Source organism: Alosa pseudoharengus, unplaced genomic scaffold (genome assembly GCF_046254945.1).
Source record: "Alosa pseudoharengus isolate Yale_2024_CS ecotype anadromous, Long Island Sound unplaced genomic scaffold, YU_APseudo_1.1 YU_APseudo_1.1_scf_9, whole genome shotgun sequence".
Taxonomy (NCBI): domain Eukaryota; kingdom Metazoa; phylum Chordata; class Actinopteri; order Clupeiformes; family Clupeidae; genus Alosa; species Alosa pseudoharengus.
The window spans coordinates 137,153-161,473 of NW_027468881.1; the positions used below are offsets into that span (position 1 = coordinate 137,153).

The 24,321-nt window shown below is 41.3% G+C and overlaps 1 protein-coding gene across 1 annotated transcript in view; it reads right to left on the reverse strand.

Annotated features, from left to right (window-relative positions):
• LOC143114883 (E3 ubiquitin-protein ligase NRDP1) overlaps positions 1–24,321 on the reverse strand; it is a 110,998-nt gene that overhangs the window by 11,703 nt on the left and 74,974 nt on the right. The window contains exon 4 of the mRNA XM_076276720.1: positions 15,882–16,017. Coding sequence (XP_076132835.1) covers positions 15,882–16,017 — 136 coding nt within the window. The remainder of the gene's footprint in view (positions 1–15,881; positions 16,018–24,321) is intronic.

The following is a 24,321-nucleotide window of genomic DNA, read 5'->3' on the forward strand; positions in this document are numbered from 1 at the left end:
GGTAACGTTTAATTATGCATGATTTATTTTGTTATTGAATTCGTAGGCTGAGATTCCTCTCGGTAACAATTATGTTTGGTAGCCTCCTGCTTTTTCAGAAGGGGCGGCAGTCAGGCTACTGACAGAGCGATGTACAGTGGCAGAGCGACGCACAGTGGCTGAAAGTGGTACTAAAGCTTCACGCCTCGTAATGCGTGACTGAAGTGGCCATTTGAAAGCGATGCCCACTGTATAGCCTTAAGCAGTCACAGCAAGTTCCATGCCATATAACCCAAGATTGGCTGAGTTACAAGGTCAAGTTTCACATCAAAACATTTTTGTTTTTCTGATTTTATGGGGCTGAACCAGGGCTGAGTGTCGCCGGCCCCTCCCCCAGCCAGCCCACCGCCGCAACCACCCCTGCCCATCCCACCCCTGCAAGCACACATTAGAATGAACTAGATGGAACTTGCGGTCATCAGTTTCACATCAAAAATAAAAGATTGACTGAGATATGATCACACTTGCTGTGAATTAAACACATAGGTCAAAAATTGACGCCATAGGGTGTGTTGACATTGAGTGCCTGTCTTTTTAAGACGTTCGTGTGGGAATCCTTGCAATTCACCCTTCGCTAAGTCCCGCCCTCCTTAGTTACTGTTGCTATGCCTGACAAGCTTTAGGACCCTGCACGTCTATTACATGGGGGAGAACCGGGACTTTTCAATGAAATGTAATTTACAAAAGACATCGTACCACACTGAAAGCTAATATTTTGTCACTAGCAACCTACATCTGTCCTCTGTCAAATACAGTTGGAATTTCATCTCTGAACAAAACCGTTCATGAGTTATTTAAGCAGAAGTCGAATGTGTGTTTTGTTTCATTCGACTCTCCTGGCCAGAATGAATGGAACAGGCATGGGGGACGAAAGAAACATACCATTTAAGCTATGTACTCAAGGGCGCGGGAAGGGGGGTGCTAAGGGTGCTGCAGCACCCCCTGCTGGCAGGAGATAGATTTTTAAAAATGATTATATATTTTTTTAAATAATTACTAATTCGCTGTCTGACATTATTTATATTTTTGTATGTGAAATGATGAGTCAAATAGCAAAAAAGGGTTATGGATAGGTCTGAATATAGGCTACTAAAAATTAAGTTATAGAGATCAACGTGAACGTGAGTCAGTTAAGAACCGTAGCGTGGTTTTCAGCTAGGCTATGTGATAGCGATCAAGTGTGTAGGCCTACGGTTGATATAGGCCTACATATTCTATGCGATTTACACGTTCAAAAAAAGCATGGATAAGCTGAAAGAAACTAATAAATGTATAGCTAGTTAGATAGAAATTATTAGGACACATAGCCTACTTGATGTGGAGACGACACACTTTAGGCTATTCAGAAATTATTTGCGAGATCATTGCAGCCTGATTATTAGCCTATATTTAAAGCTTATACCATGGTCTAGGTTGAAAAGGGTGTCATTTAAAAAGTGATATACTAGGCCTACACCTATAAAATTATTATGACGTTGCCTGACAACGCCTGAGTTAGTCCGCTCAGCTGTGACTTATCAACATTCCACAGCATTGCAAAAACAACTGAAAAAACGAACGATTTTAACTCATTTAGTATTAATAATTGATTTCATATTTATTTATTTCGTAAGTGACCATGGTATAAACGGGATAATGCCCTTCGATGCGTCCATTATCAGAAATAAATGGACTTCGCAGAAGCAACCGTCCTCCGCTTCACATCGGACAGTTCACGCCTCCGCGTCGTCCATTTATTTCTGATAATGGACACCCTCGTCGGGCCTAACATCTCTGGTGTGGTTATGACGATCAGAAAAGTAATTTTTCTTAGCTATACTGAAATAGGCTAATGATGTCAAGTGCGCTTCTGTGGGGGTGGGCGCAGTGGACTCGGAGTGCTGTCGCGGAACATTGGAATTTGTGGCTGCCCAGGACTTTTCTAAAACTTCTCGCTATCACCCGCACACCGCACTAAAATGACGTAGGCTATTTAGCAGTCAAAATCCGAAACATGTCCAGGGGAGGGGAGGGGGGGGGGATGGTCGGACATCCATTATTTTTGTTATTCAGCACCCCTGGTCAAAAATAGGTTCCCGCGCGCCTGTATGTACTTCCCACAACTTCAATATTTGACAACATATCATGAATGGTACTTCAAATAGATGTTATTTTAAATAGATTGCTGATGGGCTATACATCTTGGTGAACGTCTGTTAACAACTTCTTGCCGTTATCGTGAAGCGTGTATCTCGCGGTTATGGAAATATCATGCGATATGCCATTTTTTATAGTTAGAACAATATGTGTTCCCAATTAGATCATGTTTCTATAGTGTAACATGTTATTTCACTGTGTCTTTACGTGGGTTAGGGCACCACACATCCAAATAAGTGCCCTTCGTGACCCACAGGCCTTCAGTCTTCATAGGTTAACATGGCAAAACTCGAAAAGCTTGTCAGACCTCCCGTGCCTAGTGACGGGTTGCTAAGCCACGATTGGCCTGTAGCGGTTTTCGGGTGTGGCTTAGCGAAGGGTGAAATTCAGTTAAAAGGCTGCTGATGTGTGGATGCAATTCATAACGTAGTTAGTTCAAATAACGGTTCGTACTTCTCCTTTGGACAAGCACTTTTGAGTCTTGGAAAACACTTTTCCATTTACATCGGGATTTTGCAAACATTCAGAGTCAATAAAATGAGCCTGAGTAACGAATACAAGCAGCTGCAAGTAAGGATGCTAAACTTGACATCCAAACAGTATTCTAACGTTAGCTTTGAAATACTGCTTGATTGCATACTGTAACTTAACTTAGTTTAGTCTCCTCAATGTACTATGTTGTGATAAGACCTTAGCAGAGTTTACCTTAACTTTAATGCTGTAGTTTTGAACAAATTTGCGCAGCATCACGACGATGCTAAGCGGATTTAATAGCAATTTAGCCCACTGTGTTCTATGCAGTGCTTCTATGTGGCAACAACAATCCTTCAACAATCGTGAATAATTTGTTTAATCACATGCAGAGGAGGAGCGGGCTCGTTACGAGAGAGAGCGGGCGGGGCGAGGAAAGGCTGTGTGAGTAAAAAGTGCAGCACAATGAAATTATCTTATCTTTAATTTAAATAGTAGGACTACAACATAGAACATCAATGTGTGGTGGCCGGTTTTGATTTCGTGGTGCCCAGCCACAGATTAGTCAACGTATGGAAAACACTGAAGGTGTAAAATTAAAAATATTTAGCAGCACATGTTATGCTTGATGATTCGACGCTCATATTTTGCATCGACGTATTTTTTGCGTCGACGTCATCGATTACGTCGACGCGTTGTCCCAGCCCTAATGTGCACAGATATGTTGAGATATGGTCACATGTTTGTAAGAATGTATGTTAGTAGGAATGTTGCTAGCAACATTGTCAGAGATGTACAGTATGGTTGACAGGTGTGCACACAGACAGGCACACACGTAATGTCATACAAGGTCATCCCCACTGGTCTGGTCTGGTCTGGAACCTAAAAGGCAAAAGCAAACAAGTTTAACAGTTATACCAAAACAAGGAATGTCTGCAATTGTACAATTGTTCAATACAACTAAGGTATTTAAGTGAAGTTGTTACATTACATTAGGCTGACACATTATAACCTAACGGCTAACATGGTAAACAGTTTAAGCTTTTTAAACAATTCTCTCAACAATTCTAGGACAATTAAAAAAAAAGGTAGAGTAGGCCTACAATACAATTGTCAAGTCAAGTCAAGTCAGATTTATTTGTATAGCGCATTTAACATGCACAGAGTGCAACCCAAAGCGCTCCACATATAAGACATTGTCATTGACACAGACTAACAAAGACAATAGATGCCGGACGGAGCGGCGTAGTCGCCAGCGTACCTGTGACACCAAGACATACAAGACATACAACAAACAAATTAATAAATAAAATAAATAAAAAATAAAAATAAAATTAGTCCAATTTCCAACCGGCTGAAAATGTCCAAGGGCAAAGATGACCCGCGTGAAAACTGCGCACAGCTGTGTCTTCACGATGCAACACCAACAAAGTTCTTTATAACTGACCAACCCGGAGAATTCACTGGCAGTCTGGAGAGCACTGGGAGGACAAGACAGTCCGAATTTGTGATGGGCGACCCTGCTGATTATCAGCTCGGTGGTCCTAGACAGTGACCGTTTGTTGTTTCATGGTTGACGCTGTCATCAGAGTTTCTTAGCACTCAATCCAGACTCCAGGCACCGGTAGATGCTAGCATGGCAGCTCACAAGTCAGCCGCAGCTCGGTGGTCGTGGCAGCTGCAGATCTCTTGCAGATTGACGTTAGGCCCCCTTGCTGAGCAATCCCTCCGTCCAGACATTGGATGTGCATCGTCACGGATGCATGAGGGACTTCAGAGACATAAGGCAGGCTAGCCAAGGCGCTCATCAGCCCAATGGAAGCTGGTTAACGTTAACTTGACGTTGATGGTGTCAGCCGAGTTTGTTAAACAGAAAAAAGGACTAAGAATAACACAAAAACGATCGAAAATAACATGAATAAAGAGTGATTACATTTAACTAGAAAAATAAATACAAAAAATTACGAACATTACATAAATACAAACAAAAACATGATGCCAGACGGAGCGGCGTGTCTCGCCAGCGTCCCCGTAACCTAGCAATTGTTGCACCATCAAGCTACTGGTAGTTAAATACTAGCCTATAATATTAAATTGCAAACAAAGCAGAATTCTGTGTTTTATTGTTTTCAGTTTTAGTATAGGTGATAGCTAATCATATTTTTTTTAAATATAAAACGTAAACAGCTTAGAAAACTTTGCAGGCAAAGAGTCTGTTGTTGCTGTTGATAATCATATGAGTAAGGACGGATCATTCTGATACTAAGTATCTTGATAACCAACTGCTTAACTTAACTTAAACAGCTTGCTAGGTCTGTCAGCCACATTTTTTCCTACAGATTACAATGTACTACAACTGGAAAATTTGATTCACGTGCCAGGCTACACTTTAATTTTTAGACCAGAACAATGCAGAAATGAGTAGGCCAAGTAAACATTGTAGCCTACGTTGACAACACAAACATTATAGCTCAACTTCTGTTGTGTGTTTTAACAAGACTTTAGTCGTATTGTCCATTTCCTAACAGTAGCCTATTCATGGCTTTCATACGGTCCCTTTCCACAGGAGTATTAATAAAGCACCAATACATTCATAATCTAGGTGATTGTATACACCTGTTGAAAGGGACCTGATGAAACCCATCAATAGACAAACTATAGTATACCGTGATAGTGTTTACTTAGGCTACATAAGAATCAGGAGCGTAGAATGAAACGTAGCCTGGCCTATTTGATACACAAACAAGCGGTGTACAACGTTAAACATTTGTTAAAATAAAAACAGGAGCATATATTTGTTAACTAACTAAAATGTGAACGGTAGAAGCTATAACGTTATGACCATCAACAAGTAGCTAACGTTATTCATGCCATGAATGAAACCCATGATGGGTTTCATCAGGTCCCTTCACACAGCCCTAGGCTATAATCAAGCGCCACGAAGTCTGCATTCATAATCTATTCTAGGTGCTTGATTCTATACACCTGTGGAAAGTGACCTGATGTTGAATAGAACCAGAGCCTAGTAGGCCTACTTCTCTGGTTTACGTTAACGTTCTAGTTAAAACGCTGCTGGTTAGTAGGCCTAATGAACAAATGTAACGTTAGTGCATTACGTTTGATTGTCGTTAGCTATCGAAACCTACAGCTAATAGGTCACTGTAAAGTTGACGACATATTAACATTGATTAACAGTGGGTTTCCTTACATAATACATATCAACGTAGCAAGGTGCTAATGTCAACTATTTCAGTAACGTTAACGTTACCTAACGTTATAACGTTAGTTTAGTTATTTGTGACCCATCATTGAATACATATAACGCTAACGTTACATAATGTTTGACGACACAAATGACTCAAATATCAAAAACCGGAACACTTACCTTGTCTGTAATTAGAGAAATGTGCCTCGAACAAATAAAGTGACCACAGTACAGCAGGCGAAGACGTTCAGAAGATTCACAGCTCCAGTGGTAGCTCGCGTTCAGCTGTTGATAATTGCTTTCAGCTGCAGGTCACGTCATAATGCTAAAAGTTGCCGCCAAGGCGGTCAATGTTAAGTCAATGGGAATTTATTGCTCTTTTATCGTAAATATCTCAAAAAGTATAAAGTTCACAAATGTAAAAATGTCATTGTACAATTGTCCGTTACAAGACCTTTGTAGGAGTGTTTGAATGACGTCAAACGGTTCAGTGGTTTTATTGTCATTAAACGTCAAATTTGGTCGGAAGAAGAATAATAACAGATAATAAGAAGAACAGTGATAATAGTCCATTGCATTAACATGCAATGCAATAAGAAAAGGTAGAAACACAATGGGTGCCTTCGCAGCTTCGCTGCTTGGCCCCCAAATATAGCTGCAGGCAGCAATGAGGGGGCGACAAGATAGAACTCAGACACCCGCGATCAACAGACGGTTCTATGGGCTGCCATTGACTTCAATGGCGGAATAATAATAATAATAAATATAGCTGCAAGCAGCAATGTGGGGGCCAAGCAGTTGAGCAGGAGTTGCCATGGCAACCCAATGTTGTTACATTATACACACACCCAATTAACCCCCCATCCCACACACACATATACCCAGATAAACCTACTCTCCCACACACCCCAATAGCCCCCCACACTTACGCATGCCCCAAACATCACCAAATGTATTGTGCGTCCTCAGGTTGTAGTCACAAGTCCACATACCAAGTTTGGTGTCGATACGAGAAAGTGTTGATAATTATAGTGCCTCTAGTGGTCAAATGTCACTAAATATATTGAGCGTCTTCAGGATGTGGTCCCGAGTCCTTGTACCAAGTTTGGTGTCGATACGAGAAAGTGTCGCAAATTATAGCACCCCTAGTGGTCAAAGGTCGCAAAATTGATTGTGCATCCTCAGGATGTGGTCACAAGTCCACATACCAAGTTTGGTGTCTATACGAGAAAGTGTTGATAATTATAGCACCCCTAGTGGTCAAAAGTCACCAAATTTATTGTGCATTCTCAGGTTGTAGTCACGAGTCCACATACCAAGTTTGGTGTTGATACGAGAAAGTTTTGCAAATTATAGCACCCCTACTGGTCAAAGGTTGCTAAAATTATTGTCTGTCCTCAGGATGAGGTCCCAAGTCCATATTAGGCTTGGGAATCGGTTCCAGTTTCCATCGGAATCGTACACGTACACACGTTAACGATTCCACTAACGATTCCGAACATCCATTCCCACGTCGCGGCACGACGTCACAGTATGCGAAATTTAGAAATGTTAAAGCATTCAACTTCTGCAGTGTTTCCCCTACAATGTAGGCAAAAAATTGCCTAATTAAAAAAATGCACGCAAGTGAACTTAGGGAACAGCTGCCGTTTGTTCAGGTTCGATGTCAACAAATAATAGTAGGCTAACGTTGAAGGCGCAGTCAGGGATTCCACAGGAGATCACGTTTGTTTGTGTTTATGTTTTAACTTTATTAGCAGACGCAATTTTGTGCAAAAAAACGTAGCCTACATTATGTTAACCAAGGAACCAAATTAAACACGCCAGCGAGGTAGCTTGCCCCTACCTTCAGTAGCCTATTCCCAGATAAATTCCACGCATTGTTTCGTTTTTGTTTGTTAGGCCTATACAGTAAATGCTTTCAAGCCCTGTATTGCCAACATACCTAGGCTGTGAAACTAAGGTCTAGCCTATTGGTGGGTTTAATTGAATTTCGGTAATAGTATATGCAACCATTTACATCTGGAGATAGTTTGTAATTTCCTGTAGAGCTCACCAAAATCATAGAAATGATACAGAACACTTATCTATAATCTAAGATAGATTTGCTTCGAGTTGTTAGACTTTTGAGCATTTACTTTACCAAATGACATGGAAAACACAATTCATTTCATCCATATATCCTTATGCACCATGCACAACAACGCTACTAAGTTAGCTTAAAACCGTGAGAATCAGTGTTGCGCGGTCTGCCCGAAATTAAGCGGTTATGAGTAACAAAATACTTAATGATATTCGGGTCATTTGCGGGCGGGTCAGTTAAAATGAATTAAATATATATTTTCTACAAATAGGCCTACTTAAAATATCACGAGAAGGCTAGCATCAATACAGTAAAGAATCAATACAGTAAAGACAACAGTAAAGAAGCTGAAGACGCGAGTTAAAATAATAAAGACAACCCTTCAGGAAAAGCGATATAGGCTATGGGAAATATTGGGAAAAGTTCTTAAAGAAGATGACAGTAGTACAAGTTATGGTCTATATAGGCCTACTTCTTGCGAAGCCATTTAAAAGTATGACAGCCAAAACGAGCAGCCTGCAGGAATAAATGTTATGGCACAGACTACACAGACATATCTACCGGTATGTATAGGTTCGCGCATGCATAAAAGTTACCTTAGTTCGTTGTGTTTGTGACTTCAAATAGTGGATGTGCTTTGGTAAAGCTTTGTGCGTTTTGACCAGCAATGTATCTCTCTTGCCTACCTTGCCTCACCATTTCTGTTTTCGAAAGAAAGATGTATGTCCATGGCCTTCAAATCTGTTCTAATCCTTGGTGGTTGCGTGTGTGCTTGCGCTCTTATTCTCATTCTCTCTCCTGCGCAAACATGTCCTGCATGCCTACTGCGTGTAGTTCTACAGCATAAAGTTTCGCAAATAAATTAGTTTGTTTTACAGAAATGGCCTACTGCCACACTGCATGCAGGCTATAACCAAAATCACACATTTTGTAAATAAGCGGGTCGGATCGCGGGTCGGGTATAATTTTGTCCTAATTAATATTCGCGGTCCGAGTTGTGGTCGGGTTGATTCAAATATCGGGCGACCGCGGGCCGCTTGTGACCCGCGCAACACTGGTGAGAATCAAGCAAGCCTCTCTGGCCGTCACGGCCTTAAAGGGACAGGCACTCAATTTGACCTGCACCGCACCAATACATTGTAATGACATGAAAGAGAAGTCTATATAGTTTATACAGTGCTGTGCAAAAGTTAAGACACCATGCTAAAATTGACTAAAAGGAGGAATACAAATAATCTTTTGGAAATTGATCTTAATGTCTTAATTTAAAAAAAGAGGAAAAATCAAGCCTTTAAGGACATCAATTTTTTGTGAATGTATCATGTATCGTAAATAAATAAATGTTATTATATAAATAAATGTCTTAACTTGTGCACAGCACTGTACATTCTAAATAGTAATAGCTTGTACAGTGGCCTGTGATTAAGCTTTATTTTTTTGTCAGAATTTGTAACTCAATCTGTCAATTTCTTTCAACAAAATCCACCAGAAGTCATCATTTAAGGAGTCATTTTTTCAAAATCTTCTGGGGGGGGCTTCCTACGATCAACAGCACCGCTGCTGGAAAAAATTCTAGGGGAAACACTGTTCTGTATTGATATTGCAGCCTTGGTATTCATTTTCTAAAACCACTTTAAATTAGACATTCAAAGCCAACAACTCTCAAAGCCATCCTATAAGTCTTCAGCAAATGGTACAGGAATCGATATTGGAATCGATAAGGAATCGCATCGATAAGCAGGTTCGACAATGGCATCGATATCGATAATTTCTTAACGATGCCCATCCCTAGTCCATATACTAAGTTTGGTTTCAATATGTGAAAGCATTGCTGAAATATGAGCCCACTTCTTGTTATTATAGTGCCACCTATAGGTCAAAAGTCATCAAATTTATTGAGCCTCCTCCTAATTGGGTCCTGAGACCCTGTACTGAGTTTGGTGTTGAGACGCGAAAGCCTTGCTGAGATCACTTCACTTCCTGTTTGGCGGCCAAACGTGATTGGTCGTCACAGGCAACCGGTTTTGAATATGGCTCCTAAAAGCAATGCATTGCATCTGAAGATCATCTGCGTCAAGTTTCGTGAAAATCGGACAAACTTTGCCAACTTTGATGCCTTTTAAGTGTTTTTGATGACATCCAATATGGCGGTTGGATCAATTACGTTGACGTCACATGTTGGCATGTGTCGGCCTAAGGACCTGTCAAGGTATTAATAGATATCACTAATATGTTTTAATTCCAAACACATGACCTGTTACAGGTTAAAACGTAATTTTGCTAATTATAGCACCACCTATAGGTCAAAAATCATCAAATATATTGAGCCTCCTCCTAATTGGGTCCTGAGACTATGTACTGAGATTGGTGTTGATACGCGAAAGCCTTGCTGAGATATCACTTCACTTGGCTTTGCCGCCAAACTTGATTGGTCGTGACGGGCGACGGGTTTTGAATATGGCTCCTAAAAGCTATGCATTTATGAGTCATGGTCTGAAGATCATCTGCGTCAAGTTTCGTGAAAATCGGACAAACTTTGTGACCTTTGATGTCTTTTAAGTGTTTTTGATGAACTACAATATGGCGGAAGATCCAACATGGCGGAAATTGACGTCATGGGGTGCGTTGAGTTCGGCCTCATCCAAGACTTCCAAAGATATTGCAATATTCGAAATCGGGCATACGGTTCAAAAGTTAATTGCATGGATGCAATGTCAACTGTGACCCATTGGTGGCGCTAGACTGTCTGTGGTTCAGGCATAAAACTTGCTGAAATTCATTTTTATACTGTCCCGAATCAATGTGCCAAATTTCACAACTTTTTACTGTACGGTTCTATGGGCTGCCATAGACTTCAATGACAGCGGAAAGATGCTTGCTTGGCCCCCAATAAGAACAAATAGAAACACAATAATAGGAAAAGCTAGAAACACAATGGGTGCCTTCGCAGCTTCGCTGCTTGGCCCCCAACTACAAATATTGGCTCATGAAATGTAACAAAATAAAATACAAAATACTGATGTAAAAATGTATTTCATCAGTTGCATACTCCACAGAGCAGGAATGTGGGTAGACTGGTATGCTGTAAAAGTCAATGTCAATGTCAATTTTATTTATAAAGCGCATTTACAGACGGCTTAGCCGCACCAAAGTGCTTCACAATAAAGTGCAATAAAAACAGGAAGGCACAATGCAGAAAAAAGAAAATTTAAAACTAAACACAGGGGCATAAAGGGAGACACTAGCCAAAGGCAAGTGAAAAGAGGTGGGTCTTTAAGAACTGATGTGGAGAGGGAGACAGTTCCAGAGTCTAGGGGCTGCCACTGAAAAGGCTCTGTCCCCCCAAGTTTTCAGCCTGGCCCTGGGTTCTTCCAGCTGCAGTTGGTCTGCTGACCGTAGTGCTCTGTAAGGGGTGGTGGAGAAGATCAGACAGGTAGGTGGGGGCCAGACCATGGAGAGATTTGTATATAGTCAAGAGGAGTTTGAAATTGATGCGGTAGCGGATGGGGAGCCAGTGGAGTGAAGCCAGAACTGGGGTGATATGTTCAAATTTTTTAGTGCAGGTGAGGAGTCGGGAGGCTGAGTTCTGAACAAATTGCAGGCGGCGGAGCTGGGATTGATCGATGCCAGTGTAGAGAGCATTACAGTAGTCCAGTTGTGATGTGATGAAGGCATGGATGACTCTCTCAAGATCGCTCTGGGGCAGGTAGACTTTGGTCTTAGCTAGGGTTCTGATGTGGAAAAAGCTCTTCCTAACTACTGCACTGACCTGCTGTTCGAACTTGAATTTGCTGTCAAAAATCACGCCCAGATTTCTGACAGAGGGCCTGATGTTAGAGGCAAGGGGGCATTGGAGGAGAAGGCCGGAGAGGTTTTGGCAAAGACAATGAACTCAGTCTTGCTCTCATTAAGGTTGAGGAAGTTTGCACCCATCCATGCCTTTATGTCAGCAAGACAGTCACGCAGTAGATGGAGTGCAGCCTGCCCATCAGCCTTTAGGGGGATATACAGCTTTAAGTCATCTGCAAAGCAGTGGAAGGAGATGTTATGTTTTGCCAGGATATCCCCTAGGGGTAAAATGTACAGTAAAAAGAGGATGGGACCCAAAATAGAGCCTTGAGGGACCTCGCAGGTGAGGGGGGGTAGGAGAGGAGATAGAGTCTCCTAGCTGGACAGAGAAGCTCCTATCGGCCAGGTAGGACCGGAAGAACTCCAGGGCTGAGTCTTTGATGCCCACATGATGCTCGAGCAGCTTGCTTATGATGGTAGTGGTGTTCTTCCATGTTTCGGATCTGTACAACAGTACGGATTTCACATTGGAGTTGAAGATTTTGAGCTTGGTCTTGAGAGAGATGTTTTTTGTTTTCTAGATCTTGATTAGGATGTTGAATGCTGCTCTAGCTTTTCCAATTCTCGACTTTATGTCTTCCTCTGACCCCCCATCCACAGCTATCACACTTTCCAGGTAGGTACATTTTTTGACCTCTTAGAGAGAGTGGCCCTCGAGTACTATGGAATTTATTTTGAGTCCAAGATTAGCTGCGGTTGTTTCCAGCCGTGTTGTCTTGTCCTGCATCTGTTGGTATGTATGTGAGAGCAGTGCTATGTCACCCAGGAAGTCAGGATCATCAAGGTGTTCTGTCAGACTCTTCTCTTCAGACCATTCTTTTTATTGCTGGTTGTTTGTTTCATGATCTAGTCAATACATAAGAGGAAGAGGAACGGAGATAGGAGGTAGCCCTGTCTCACACCAGTGAGCATTTCGATCTTTTCATATGCAAATCCCTGCTGGAGCACTTGACATTGCATACCCTGGTATGTGTTTTTGATTATGTTTACATATTTCGGAGGGATACCATAGTGAGCCATGAGCTTCCACAGCAACACACGGTCTATGCTGTCAAATGCCTTTTCAAAGTCAATGAAATTGACATAGACAGGGGTGTCAAAGCCCATCCCTACATCCTCGTCGTGAGAGGTGGAAGCAGGTAATGCTGACCAACAGGGCTCTGGTGAAGCGCATGGGCCAATCCCCCGTGTCGTGGATAAAAAGGATTACAGAAACATTGATGAAAAGTAAAAAACCCAGAAGCCTAGAAGACGACTCTTCAGGCAGACATGCCAAAGGGACTATGAAGGCGAATACTGAAAATCATAGGGAGAGGGTGCGGCGGAATCTTCTAGGCAACCTATTAACATCGCAACCTGGAACATCAGGACCATGTACCAAGCAGGGAAAATGTCAGTCATTGCAGAAGAGATGAGGTGGTACAAGATCTCTGTCCTAGGTCTGTGTGAAACCAGATGGATACAGTAGGGCTGGGAGGGTAACCGCATTACCGCAATACCGTGGTCACGTGACCCTACCGCGGGTCTGAGCTCGTCACCGTAATCACCGCAAAAAAAAAATTAAAAATCTGTGAAACATTTGGGGGATTCGACTTCGACGTTTTCAACCATGACATATGCACAATTCCGGGTTGAAAACGTAGCAGAATCTCAGATAATCACGTTATGCAGTCACCATCAAAACAAAACTTCAAAACTTATCAAAAGATGAAGCAAACCCAAACCTTTAGCGCAATGTTCCAACATTCCATTTGTTTACTATGCGAGAGTAGCCTAGGGGAGAACTGGCACAATCCTAACACTTTTCTATTCTCTCCGTTCAAACTTGATTTACATAAAGCTGTTAAACGTGAAAGCTGTGAAATTAAGAAAGGACTCCAGAAAGGAGTCATACATGTTTAGTTCATGAAAGAATTAAAAAATATGTTCTAGTTTGTTAATAATTTAACTTAACAGCGACATGTAGGTCTAGGCTAGCCTAGGACCTACCTTTGTTACAACCTGACGCAGCCAGTAAAACGTGCGGTAGCCTACCATTGTAACATTAGCATAAGCGTCATGAATGTAACAGTTCTAAAATCGTGATAGCCTTGTTGATAAACTGCTTATTTCTTTCATGTCTGAAGCATTTGGTCCAGTGGTCTTTGAAGTTCCTGCGGCTGTCTAAAGTCTAATTAGCTGTGATGGCTGGTGGCGGCACAAAATTCATAATCCATTTTTTTTTTGGGGGGGGGGGTTATACCGTGAAACTGCGGTAATTTCTTGCTTCCCGACCACTGTAAGAAAACATCCAGACAGTCCCAGCCCTAGGATACAGACAGATGAAGTCAGACTGGCAAGCGGTGAGTCCATACTATACTCTGGACACCCGGATGACAAGGCATCACACACTGAGGGAGTAGCATTTATGCTCTCCAAAAAAGCACAGAGGTCCCTCACCAGTTGGGAGCCAATCAACTCCAGAATCATCACTGCACAATTCCAAACTACACAGAAAAGAATCAAGCTTCAAGTCATACAATGCTATGCACCCACTAACAATGGCAATGAGGAATCAAAGGACAACTTCTACAATCAACTGCAACAACTAATCCAGACCAGACCAGCAAAAGACATCATTGTGCTCATGGGAGACATGAATGCAAAGGTGGGAATGGACAACAGTGGATACCATCTGGTAATGGGAAAACAAGGAATTGGCTCCATGAACGAGAACGGAGAGATCTTTGCAGACGTCTGTGCAAAGAACAACCTGGTCATAGGAGAAACACTCTTTCCCCATAAACCCACCCACAAAGCCACTTGGGTATTACCTGACCACACTACTGAAAACCAGATCGACCACATTTGCATAAACTGGAAGTTTAGGCGCTCTCTCCTGGATGTTCGAGTGAGGAAGGAAGCAGACACTGGGTCAGACCACCACCTACTGACAGCCAAAATACAACTGAAGCTGAAACGCTGCAACAACCACTGTGACAATATTCTACACTGAGTCAAGTTCAACATCCAGCTCTTCCAGGACATAGGAACAACTGAACTGTACCAAACCACCCTACAGAACAGATTCCAAGCCCTGCAAGAAGAGGACAAAACTACAATGGAGGAGCGTTGGAAATGCCTGAAAAGTCCTGTTCAGTAGCGTTGGGGAGAAAGAAAATAAACCACAAGCTGTGGTTGTCAACAGAAACACTGAAAAGAATAGCACAGTGGAGTAGACACACTAAAAATAACTGCAAATCACAAGCACAAAAGGTGGCAGCCCATAGAGAGTATGAAGCTGCAAGCTCGCGTGGAGTGGGTAAGACTATTTTTAGTGGCAGCCTAACATACTGATGACTTACGCTAGCCTAGCACCTGCGAACTTTGCAACTAGAAGGACTGGAAACAGTCTCCACTGATAAATATCACACTTGCTAACTTGGAAATGAGGTCCTATGTCCAAAATCCTGAACCACCCCATTTTAACGATCAAACAACTAATCAATCAATCAAGAAAATAATGCAGGCCTACTGTCAACTCAATGTAAATAAACTAGACAAGGATATTTACTGTTCCAATGTAAGCCAGTATTGTGTATTATATGCTTGTCACTTGGAGGAGACAAAGCTTTTACTTGTAATAGCTAACGTTAGCATAGTTAGCTAATCGCTGCTAATGTGCTAGCATAATGACGTCAGATAAACAAGGGGTTTGTGCACAGCAGTGTAACACTTATTAACCATAAGTTAATAAAGTTAAAGAGACTCTGTTTATTTGCATTACCTTGTTCCTTACATGACATGACACAGTGTCCTTTTAACATGCATGGAAGCCTATCTAGCACAGCTAACGTTAATATCTTGTCAAATTCTCTGGTTGTTACAATACAATAGTGCAATATAACAATAGTAATGTGTTCCAGCACAAATGCAGTTAACTGCTGTAGGCAGACCATACATTTATGCCCTCCCTAAACACATGTATTTCCTGCTTCCTCCACATTCATCGTCTCCAAGTTTATTATCGCAAGAAAACAGACAAACACAATGCAAATTACACTTACATGGTATGCATTATATGTTATAACAATACATAATGCAAAACAAATGTCTAACCTGTTCAGCCAACTGATGCTTGTGTTCTGCAGCGGTCTTCTCCAGCTCAGCAATCTTGGTCTGTTGCTGTTGCACTACACTGCGCAAGTGTCTGATGCAGTTGTGGCTAGGCATTTCATCTTTGGGCATCTCTAGCCTACATACAGTACAGATCAGGCAAAATTGATGCATGATGCATGAAGTAAATGACAATGGACAGCCTGAAATCATCTGATTGATACCTTTCTTCGCCAAAGTATAGTAATTACATTGCACATGTTTCAAAGGACTACTACAATTGGAGATACTGGATTTAAAATGAATTCATTAACACAGTGAAGATGGCATGGTCATCGGCAGTAACACTTCTAGAAAACATTTCTTTGTGATTGGTTGTTTTTGTCTTTCTATATGAGTGAGTACACTCCTGTCACTCACTTGCACAGGGGTCATTCCACGTCAATTCAACCAGGGCCCACGCACTTAGGTCTCAAAAAATTCTGAAAAGATTACCAGGCAGGGCTCTACATTAACATTTTTTTTCCAGGAGCACAGTTCTGTACTTAACTTACACATAATGTAACTTTACACTGCAGCTAACAGTTAAACATGCCAGTGCACCAATTACGAAGATTAAGAATGACTGACAACATTTAGAGGAAACAAGATTTTAAAGAACATCAGTGCCTACTTTATTTTCAGTCTGTTCTATTTTTCTACATTTTGTTAATGTCAAATAATATAATGCATTGCCATATTTGCATTTAGCCTGTATATGAAGTAGGTTATCCTGCCAAATGTAGGTCCCTAGGCCAAGTTATTTATTTGTGAATCCACCTGTAGCTAATCCAAATATGCCCATGGTGACCTATCTAACTGCATACTGCCCAATATTACTACTAAAACCGTGAATTTTCTCTTCCTCAAAACCCAAATGGTATGCATACTTTCGTTTTGCACTTCAGCTTGTATTCGGTGTAAAACACACAAGCATGCATGGAAGTTCGTATGTACTGACTATTCGGATGCACCCCTGGAGTTGTCTGTAGAGTTCTACCTTTGAAGAAAACGGGAGTATTATGGGAGGCTACTTTTGTGCCTGTTCGCTACAGCTATATTTTGCATATTGCAGCCAATACGTCAACTGGGCTAAAAGGCATACCCTTCATCAGATATATGTTCCTCATATATCTGATGAATTCGGTGGATTGAAGAAGTTAGTTCTACTTTGCATCTTGCGTGGCTAGTCTAACTTTCCGCTTTTTTTGTACGCACCCTTGAATTTGATAGGAGCAACTAGCGAATCACAACGCGAAAGTGCTAACGTTGATGGGAGGTGTAGTTTTTATGCTGCATTGGCGACGTGATTTTATGGTTCGCACCCAGTAATGTTTCGCAATGTTGCGGTGTATTTTGTAGACAAACATTGACTTGGTTAGAAGCCATTCGCACCAGTGCAACTTAATATTTTTTTGCACTTGCACACCATTATTTTTACTCGCATGTGCGAGTGAAATGGGCGCATGGTAGAGCCCTGCCAGGTGTACCTATGTTACCAAGGAAAATTACTTTTATGTAAGATCAATACTTTCCAAGATACAGGCAGTTTTACGGGGGGAGGGGGGTGTCGATTTTGTTTGGCCTCTTTTTTTTGTCAAAGTTCACAAGCCCATAGGGCAAGAACTAAACCATGTAGAAGGCTCAGATTTTGCATGTTGGTACATAAATAGGAATAGTATGTAGCAAAATCGTCACGTTTGGTCTGGATGATCCTGGATGGCCATAGTTGTCCCTGTTGTTCATGTAGTTGAAAGTGTGTTGGGATTTCCACCTGTTTATTGCGAGACAGGGCATCCGCTTTCATTCATTCATTGAACGTGCGCTGTGCTGTAATGAAAACCTTATTGCGTATAGCCAAATAGGTCTACGGTAGCCTAAATTTAGTTATTTTTTAATTATGCATGATTTACTTTTTTATAAAATTCGTAGGCTGGAATGCCTCGTGGCAACAATTGTGTTTAAATGTAGGCTACTGCTTCAGCCTCTGGCAAGCTCAGAAGGGGGAGCTTGAGAGTGACTTTTTGGAGACCCATGGTGTAGGACAGACTTTTCATTGGCAACAGTATTAAACCAAAAAAGCTTTTTTTTTTAAATTACGAAACTAGACACTCTAACACACCTTATATGTGATTTTGGGAACTCTGTGATGAATGGAAATGAAATATATGACGATCGAAAACTCATGAAAATCTGGACATTTTATCTGGACATTAATCATAACTCGGTTGCCACTTTGGGTCGAATCAGTGACGCATGCACGTCAGCTCAAAACCAGGCCATTTTCGTGGGTCTATCACTAGGTGGCAGTCTTGCTAGGTCACTACCCGGAAACTTTACAGGCAACACTTCATATTTCATGAAAGACGTTATATCTCCATTTCTAGAAAAAAAAACAGCGATTTTGATGAAAACTAGCCACTGTTTAGCTTGCGATTTCTCAGGAACAGAAACGTGTAGAAATACACCGTTTGCACCCATTGAGAGCTTAAAGTCTCACCTTTCAAACGAGCCATTGTATGTGTTCATAGCCATAACACAGAATATGCTGTGGCTGTACAAAAATCATCAACAATAGTCTAGATTGCTGGCACTCTAGGACAAAGCTTCCGAAAACAGCTTGGCATTCAATGAGTTAAGAATTCAAAGGCTGTTTAACCCTTAGAACCCTAAGCTATTTTTAGGGCATTTTCACTACCTTTATTCATAAGGATTTATTCTGGTCATTGAAGTGCCACACACATATATTATATATTGTTTTTTTCAGGTGAGTTTAGGCTATTCAGATCTGCCATCATTTCATGTATTAATACTAGCATTGATTTTATTTTGATTTTTAAAGAATTAAAATATAAAAAGTGTATTATAAAAATTCTTATATTTCGACATGTATCTCACCACTGCAAGCTCACAGCTCTACATGCATTTCATGTGTGTGTAGGGAAGACTGTCCTGAATCGGGCAATATAATTGCCATGTTGGAGGGATACTCTGGGGCTGAGCAATTTACAGAAATATTTGCTGTGTGATTTACGGAAATAAATGCCATTTTTTATTTAGTGATGAAAAATGACCTTTCTGCGCTCCATATCTGTGGCACGAACTGATCTGACCTGACTTGACAAATTGGGATGCAATGTGAGCCTTGAATTGGATGCCATGCAGTAATTTGCTAGGATCTCAAAACCGGAATATGAACATGCTTTGCCATAGAGAAACACATGATAGCATTGGATTATAAACATGCTTTGCCACAAAATCTGACATGCGTGGCATATCTATGCGATCACGGGTCCGCGAGTAATTCAAACGAGAGTAATGAGTGTGCAGCGTTGGTTTGTGTACATGACGTTATTATTTTGCAGTCACTTCGTCTGGTTTTATAAGCCAGAAGGATTGATAAACATGGTACCAATGGATAGCCCTGTGCCCCCTCTTTCATCTGATATGCTTGCCATATCGATGCGATCACGGGTTCGCGAGTAATTCAAACTAGAGTAATGTGTGTGCAGGTGAATGCAGAGAAGTATAGACTGTAAATATGATGCAATTTGATTTAATTTCATGATTTTTTTTTATTTTCATACTTGATCGTACAGACAAGTGTGTAGTCTCGTTGGAAAGCCCCACTTCTGCTCTGTCGTGCAATAAAGGTTTCATCTCGCTGCGATGAACCGTTCCGGAGCAATGTAACAGAGAAGAAAGGGTGTGTTTTTTGACGCACTTTGCGTCAATCGGGTTCTAAGGGTTAAGTTCTGATTTCAGTAAACAATTCAATTGCATTCAATCACCAACACCACCCTATTTTATGAAGACGCCTTTTACAGTTATTGCACACCTGAAATCTCTCCATGAGGTTTTGTTTTTCGCCAGGTAATGCACAACTAGGGTTGGGTATCGTTTGGGTTTTATCCGATACCAGTGCTAAATCAATACTTTTAAAATGATGCCAAAATGGTGCCTGAACCAGTACTTTGTTTTTAAAACAAAATGCCCAAACCAATGGTCGACAGCATGAAATTGCTTTTTTGATTGATAAGACAAATTTGATCATGAAATTGCACTGTATGTTCAATTGATTATTAATTCATGTAGTTTCATTGCTTCTAGGAATAATTATAAATGCAGATGGCTTTCTAACTGTTCATGTGCATTTTCTGTCCCTCTCGCTCAATCTCTCATTCTCTACACACATGCTTTTAAAGGAGCCACATCACACATATTAATTATTTTGTTGCTGATGTACCATAGAGCATGGGTTCCCAAAGTAGGGGTCGGGACCCCCTGGGGGGTCGTGGGACGCCAATCAAATCAAATCAAATACATTTGGGAAAAATAAAAGAGCAGTCACTTGACCGAACTTTAAAGACAGATTTTAATTCCAAGACGCTTGCTAAGTTCTGGATTTCAGTCGAGAGGGAATATCCACAGCTATTCAAGGCCGCGATGGACGTACTGACGCCGTTTGGCTCCACATACCTGTGCAAAAAGACTTTCTCTGCACTGACATATATTAAAAACAAATACAGATCTCGTCTAAATGTGGAGGATGATCTCCGTGTGGCTGTCTCCACAATTAAACCAAGAATGGACTTGCTGTGTTCCACGCATAGCGTGCATCCATCTCATTAGATGAGATTAACGCTGAAACATAGTTGGCAAAATGTAAATTTGCGCAGCAACAATGTACATATGTTTACAACAGTTTGTGGATATTACCCTGACTGAGATATTCTTCTGTTAAAATGGAAATTAAAGTAATGTTTCAAAGTTAAGTTTGCATGACAACAATAATGTGCACTCATGTTACATGGATATTATTTTTTGACTAAGGTATTCTGCTTTTATCATATAGTAAATTTCTATATGTAAAATCATAACAGGCTGCTCTGTTCTTTTGTGTTGTCGTTAAGCCCGTGTTTGGATAAGCCTAGTGCGTATGGCCGGTGCACACATTTTATTTTATTTTTTGAGTCACATCCAGGGATAGTGGGGGTCGCCAGTCTCTGGCACGGTTATTTTGGGGGTCGCGGGTTAAAACGTTTGGGAACCCCTGCCATAGAGGACAGGCCTATTATGTGATCTGTCCATTATTAGTGATAGGCTAATAGTGCAGCAGATTAATGTCATATTTCAAGAGAATCGTTCAAATTGGTATAAAAGCATGACATTTGGCACAGATACTCTCTAAGGGTCACTTTTTGGGAAAAAGGCGCTGGCCACCCAAAAATTCAACATGGCGGCCATTTTTTCAAGATGGCCGCTATTTCTGTCAAATGCCATTATGTCAATCGTTCAAACAGTGATGTAGGCATAACATTTTGTGAAAATACTCTCTTAAGAATGTTTTTTTGTGCTTGTCCCTCAAAAATTCAAGATGACAACCATTTTTCAAGATGGCCGCCATTTCTCTTGAATCCTTACAGTGGGCATCGCTTTCAAATGGCCACTTCAGTCGTGCATTACGAGGCGTGAAGCTGCGTGAAGCTTTAGTACCACTTTCAGCCACTGTGCGTCGCTCTGCCACTGTACATCGCTCTGTCAGTAGCCTGACTGCCGCCCCTTCTGAAAAAGCAGGAGGCTACCAAACATAATTGTTACCGAGAGGAATCCCAGCCTACGAATTCAATAACAAAATAAATCATGCATAATTAAACATTACCTCGATTAAGGCTACTTGGGTATGGCTTAAGGCTTGACTACACGGTGGTAGCAAAAATCGAAATTGCTATGTTATTGTCAGTTTTGGGGGCAATGCAACTACGCAAATCAAAACAGTGTCTTAACCCTTTAGGCGCCTTTCTGTAAATTAGAGAAATATTAAGGATGACCCAAAGTTTATGTAGAGATTAAATGTTTATATCTAATTTGCATATTATGACGTCATATGGTGGCGGCCATCTTGGATTATAGAATTTTCATGAAAAGTTGCATGTTTGAATGATAAAATGCACCACTTCTTTTCCCCCAAAATGTCCCTCACCTTCTGTATGCTATATTGCACAATACTGAATGCTCAGGTAAATAGTAAATAGTAAACAAACTGTATAAATCATTACTAATAAATGGCAGAAACAAACCAAATGCATGTAGCGGTAGGCTGGCCTTTTGCTGTAGAGATTTTCCATTTACTACATACAGTAGGCACTCTGATTCCATGTATGGGGCACATATATATTATTCAGATGACACACAAACACAAGTAGACAAGACCTGTTTACTTCAAAAGCTCACTTGCCACGGCAAGGCACAGATCAGGAGTGAGATGACGAGACAAGACAAGAGACAATGTTAGTATTTGTTTTCTTTTTGTTGTTTTTGTTGATGTTTTTTGTGTTGTTTTTTTCTTAGCTGACAAAGACAAACACATCACAAGGACGTGAACACACAAAAAAGAACACATATATGTCCTAAATGGTCAGGGAAATAGATAATCAACAGTGTAAATCATTACTAATAAATGGCTGACAATTTTTTTTTTTTATGTAGCAGGCCTTTTGCTGTAGAGATAATGACTATCCATATCCATATCCTATCCATACAGGGCCGGCATTCCCATCATCTTGTGATAGACTATGCATGGCCTAATGGCTCTCCTGCCCCGTGTCACCACCTCTGTTCCTGTTGCAAGCAGCATGGCCAGATCTGCCTCGCGCTCGCGTCGAGGAGAGAATTTGCGCAGCTCAGACTAGGCCTACTGTCATTCTCATTGCGACTCCCCACATTGCCTCTATGTTCCCCCCTAACTGTCCTATGAGCACTTCGACCTCGTCTAACATACCCAGTGGCATTAGACAAAGGCTCCACCACGTTACTGTCGCCGCGATTGTGGAGAGGCACACGTTCAGAAGACAGAAGCTAGCACTATGGACATTAGGCTACCTCCAGCCTCGTTCGCCACACCACTAACACCCTGCTAACTTCCCAATGAACACTCCGAACCCGTGAAACATTATTCCCACCAGTGACATTGGGCAAACGATTTAACGTTTGTGCTTGGTGTAAGCTAAACTATGGAGTAAACTCTCACTTTGTCCAGCTGCATCATTGCAAGGCAGGGACGCATCTGAAGCCTCACTAAACGAATCACCGTCATTTTCTGAAGGCAGATATTCCCCAGAATCAGGGTCCGCGAATAGAAGACCCAACACTTCATTTCAGGTAAACTTTTTTGATGCCATTAGACGATAATCTAATGCAAATACTCGCTGACGTTGACAATATCGCTCTGACAAAGTGGCTCACACGCACACTAGCTCCGGTATTTCACGCACTGATTCAATGCGCTGTAGCTAGAAAGTTTTGTTTAAAGCATGCCGTTTTTTCGACTCGGGGATGACGTATGACATGTCTGCCATCTAGTGGAGTGGAGGTCGAACGAAATATGACACCCTATTTGACTAAATCGGCCGTTTTATTCAGTACCGCATCTTGTCGAATAAACTCGACCGTGGCGCCGAGAGGGTTAATTTGCCCTACTTCTTGACTGCAATGTAGTCAATTGACTGCTTGACATGTCATTTTTATTTTTCTGTACAATAAACAAATACATCTGCTTTATGCCACAGAATTACATTCATATTTGGCTGACTGCAGACGCGCCACTTCCCTCCCGATATTCCAAACTTAAGATAGTAGCCTATACAAAAAGCATACTATCATAAAAATTCGTTAAAACGAATACCTATTTGCAATTTGACAAAACACTGGTCCTCATTTTGCGAATGCGAGGACGATATGAGCCTGTTGCATTTAGTTAGATGTCCGAGTCACGCATGTTTGAAAACCACTGGCTCGTAATCACAATAATTTAACACACGACAGTTGGATAGCCTACTTGGGGTCATCCCTATGTTCCACGGGTCATATGTTCCCCGGGTCCTATGTTCCCCGCTACCGGGGAACATAGTTCCCCGCTGCTTCCAAGAAGACTGCAGCCGCACGGCAAGGCGCGGGTTGTTGTTGCTCCGTGCCCACACTTTGTTTGTGATGAGGGAAGGAGAGGGGGTGGCGCGAACTGAAGTTCTTTGCACAGAGGCGCAGTGCGGAGCCCATGTAATATATTCACGTTTAATTGATTTAATTGTAACAGTAGCTGCTTGAAATAGCTGCTTGACTTATATGCGGTTTAATGCGCATCGATAATTTCAGAAGATGAAAAGAAGGGTTCAACAGATGCTAAGAGAGACGAGTTTAAGTTAATAATGCTAGGCTATGTTAGCATAAACTTAACTTAGGCTACCTATAAAGCATGCTTATGACATCAATAAATAAGGAAAATATTCACATATACACACACTCACACATATATCCGTTTTATTTAACCAGAAAAACACAATCCCTTCAGTCAACGTAGTTACAACAGACGTGCGGACCGGTGACAGCTTTTGGTGGAAAACACTTT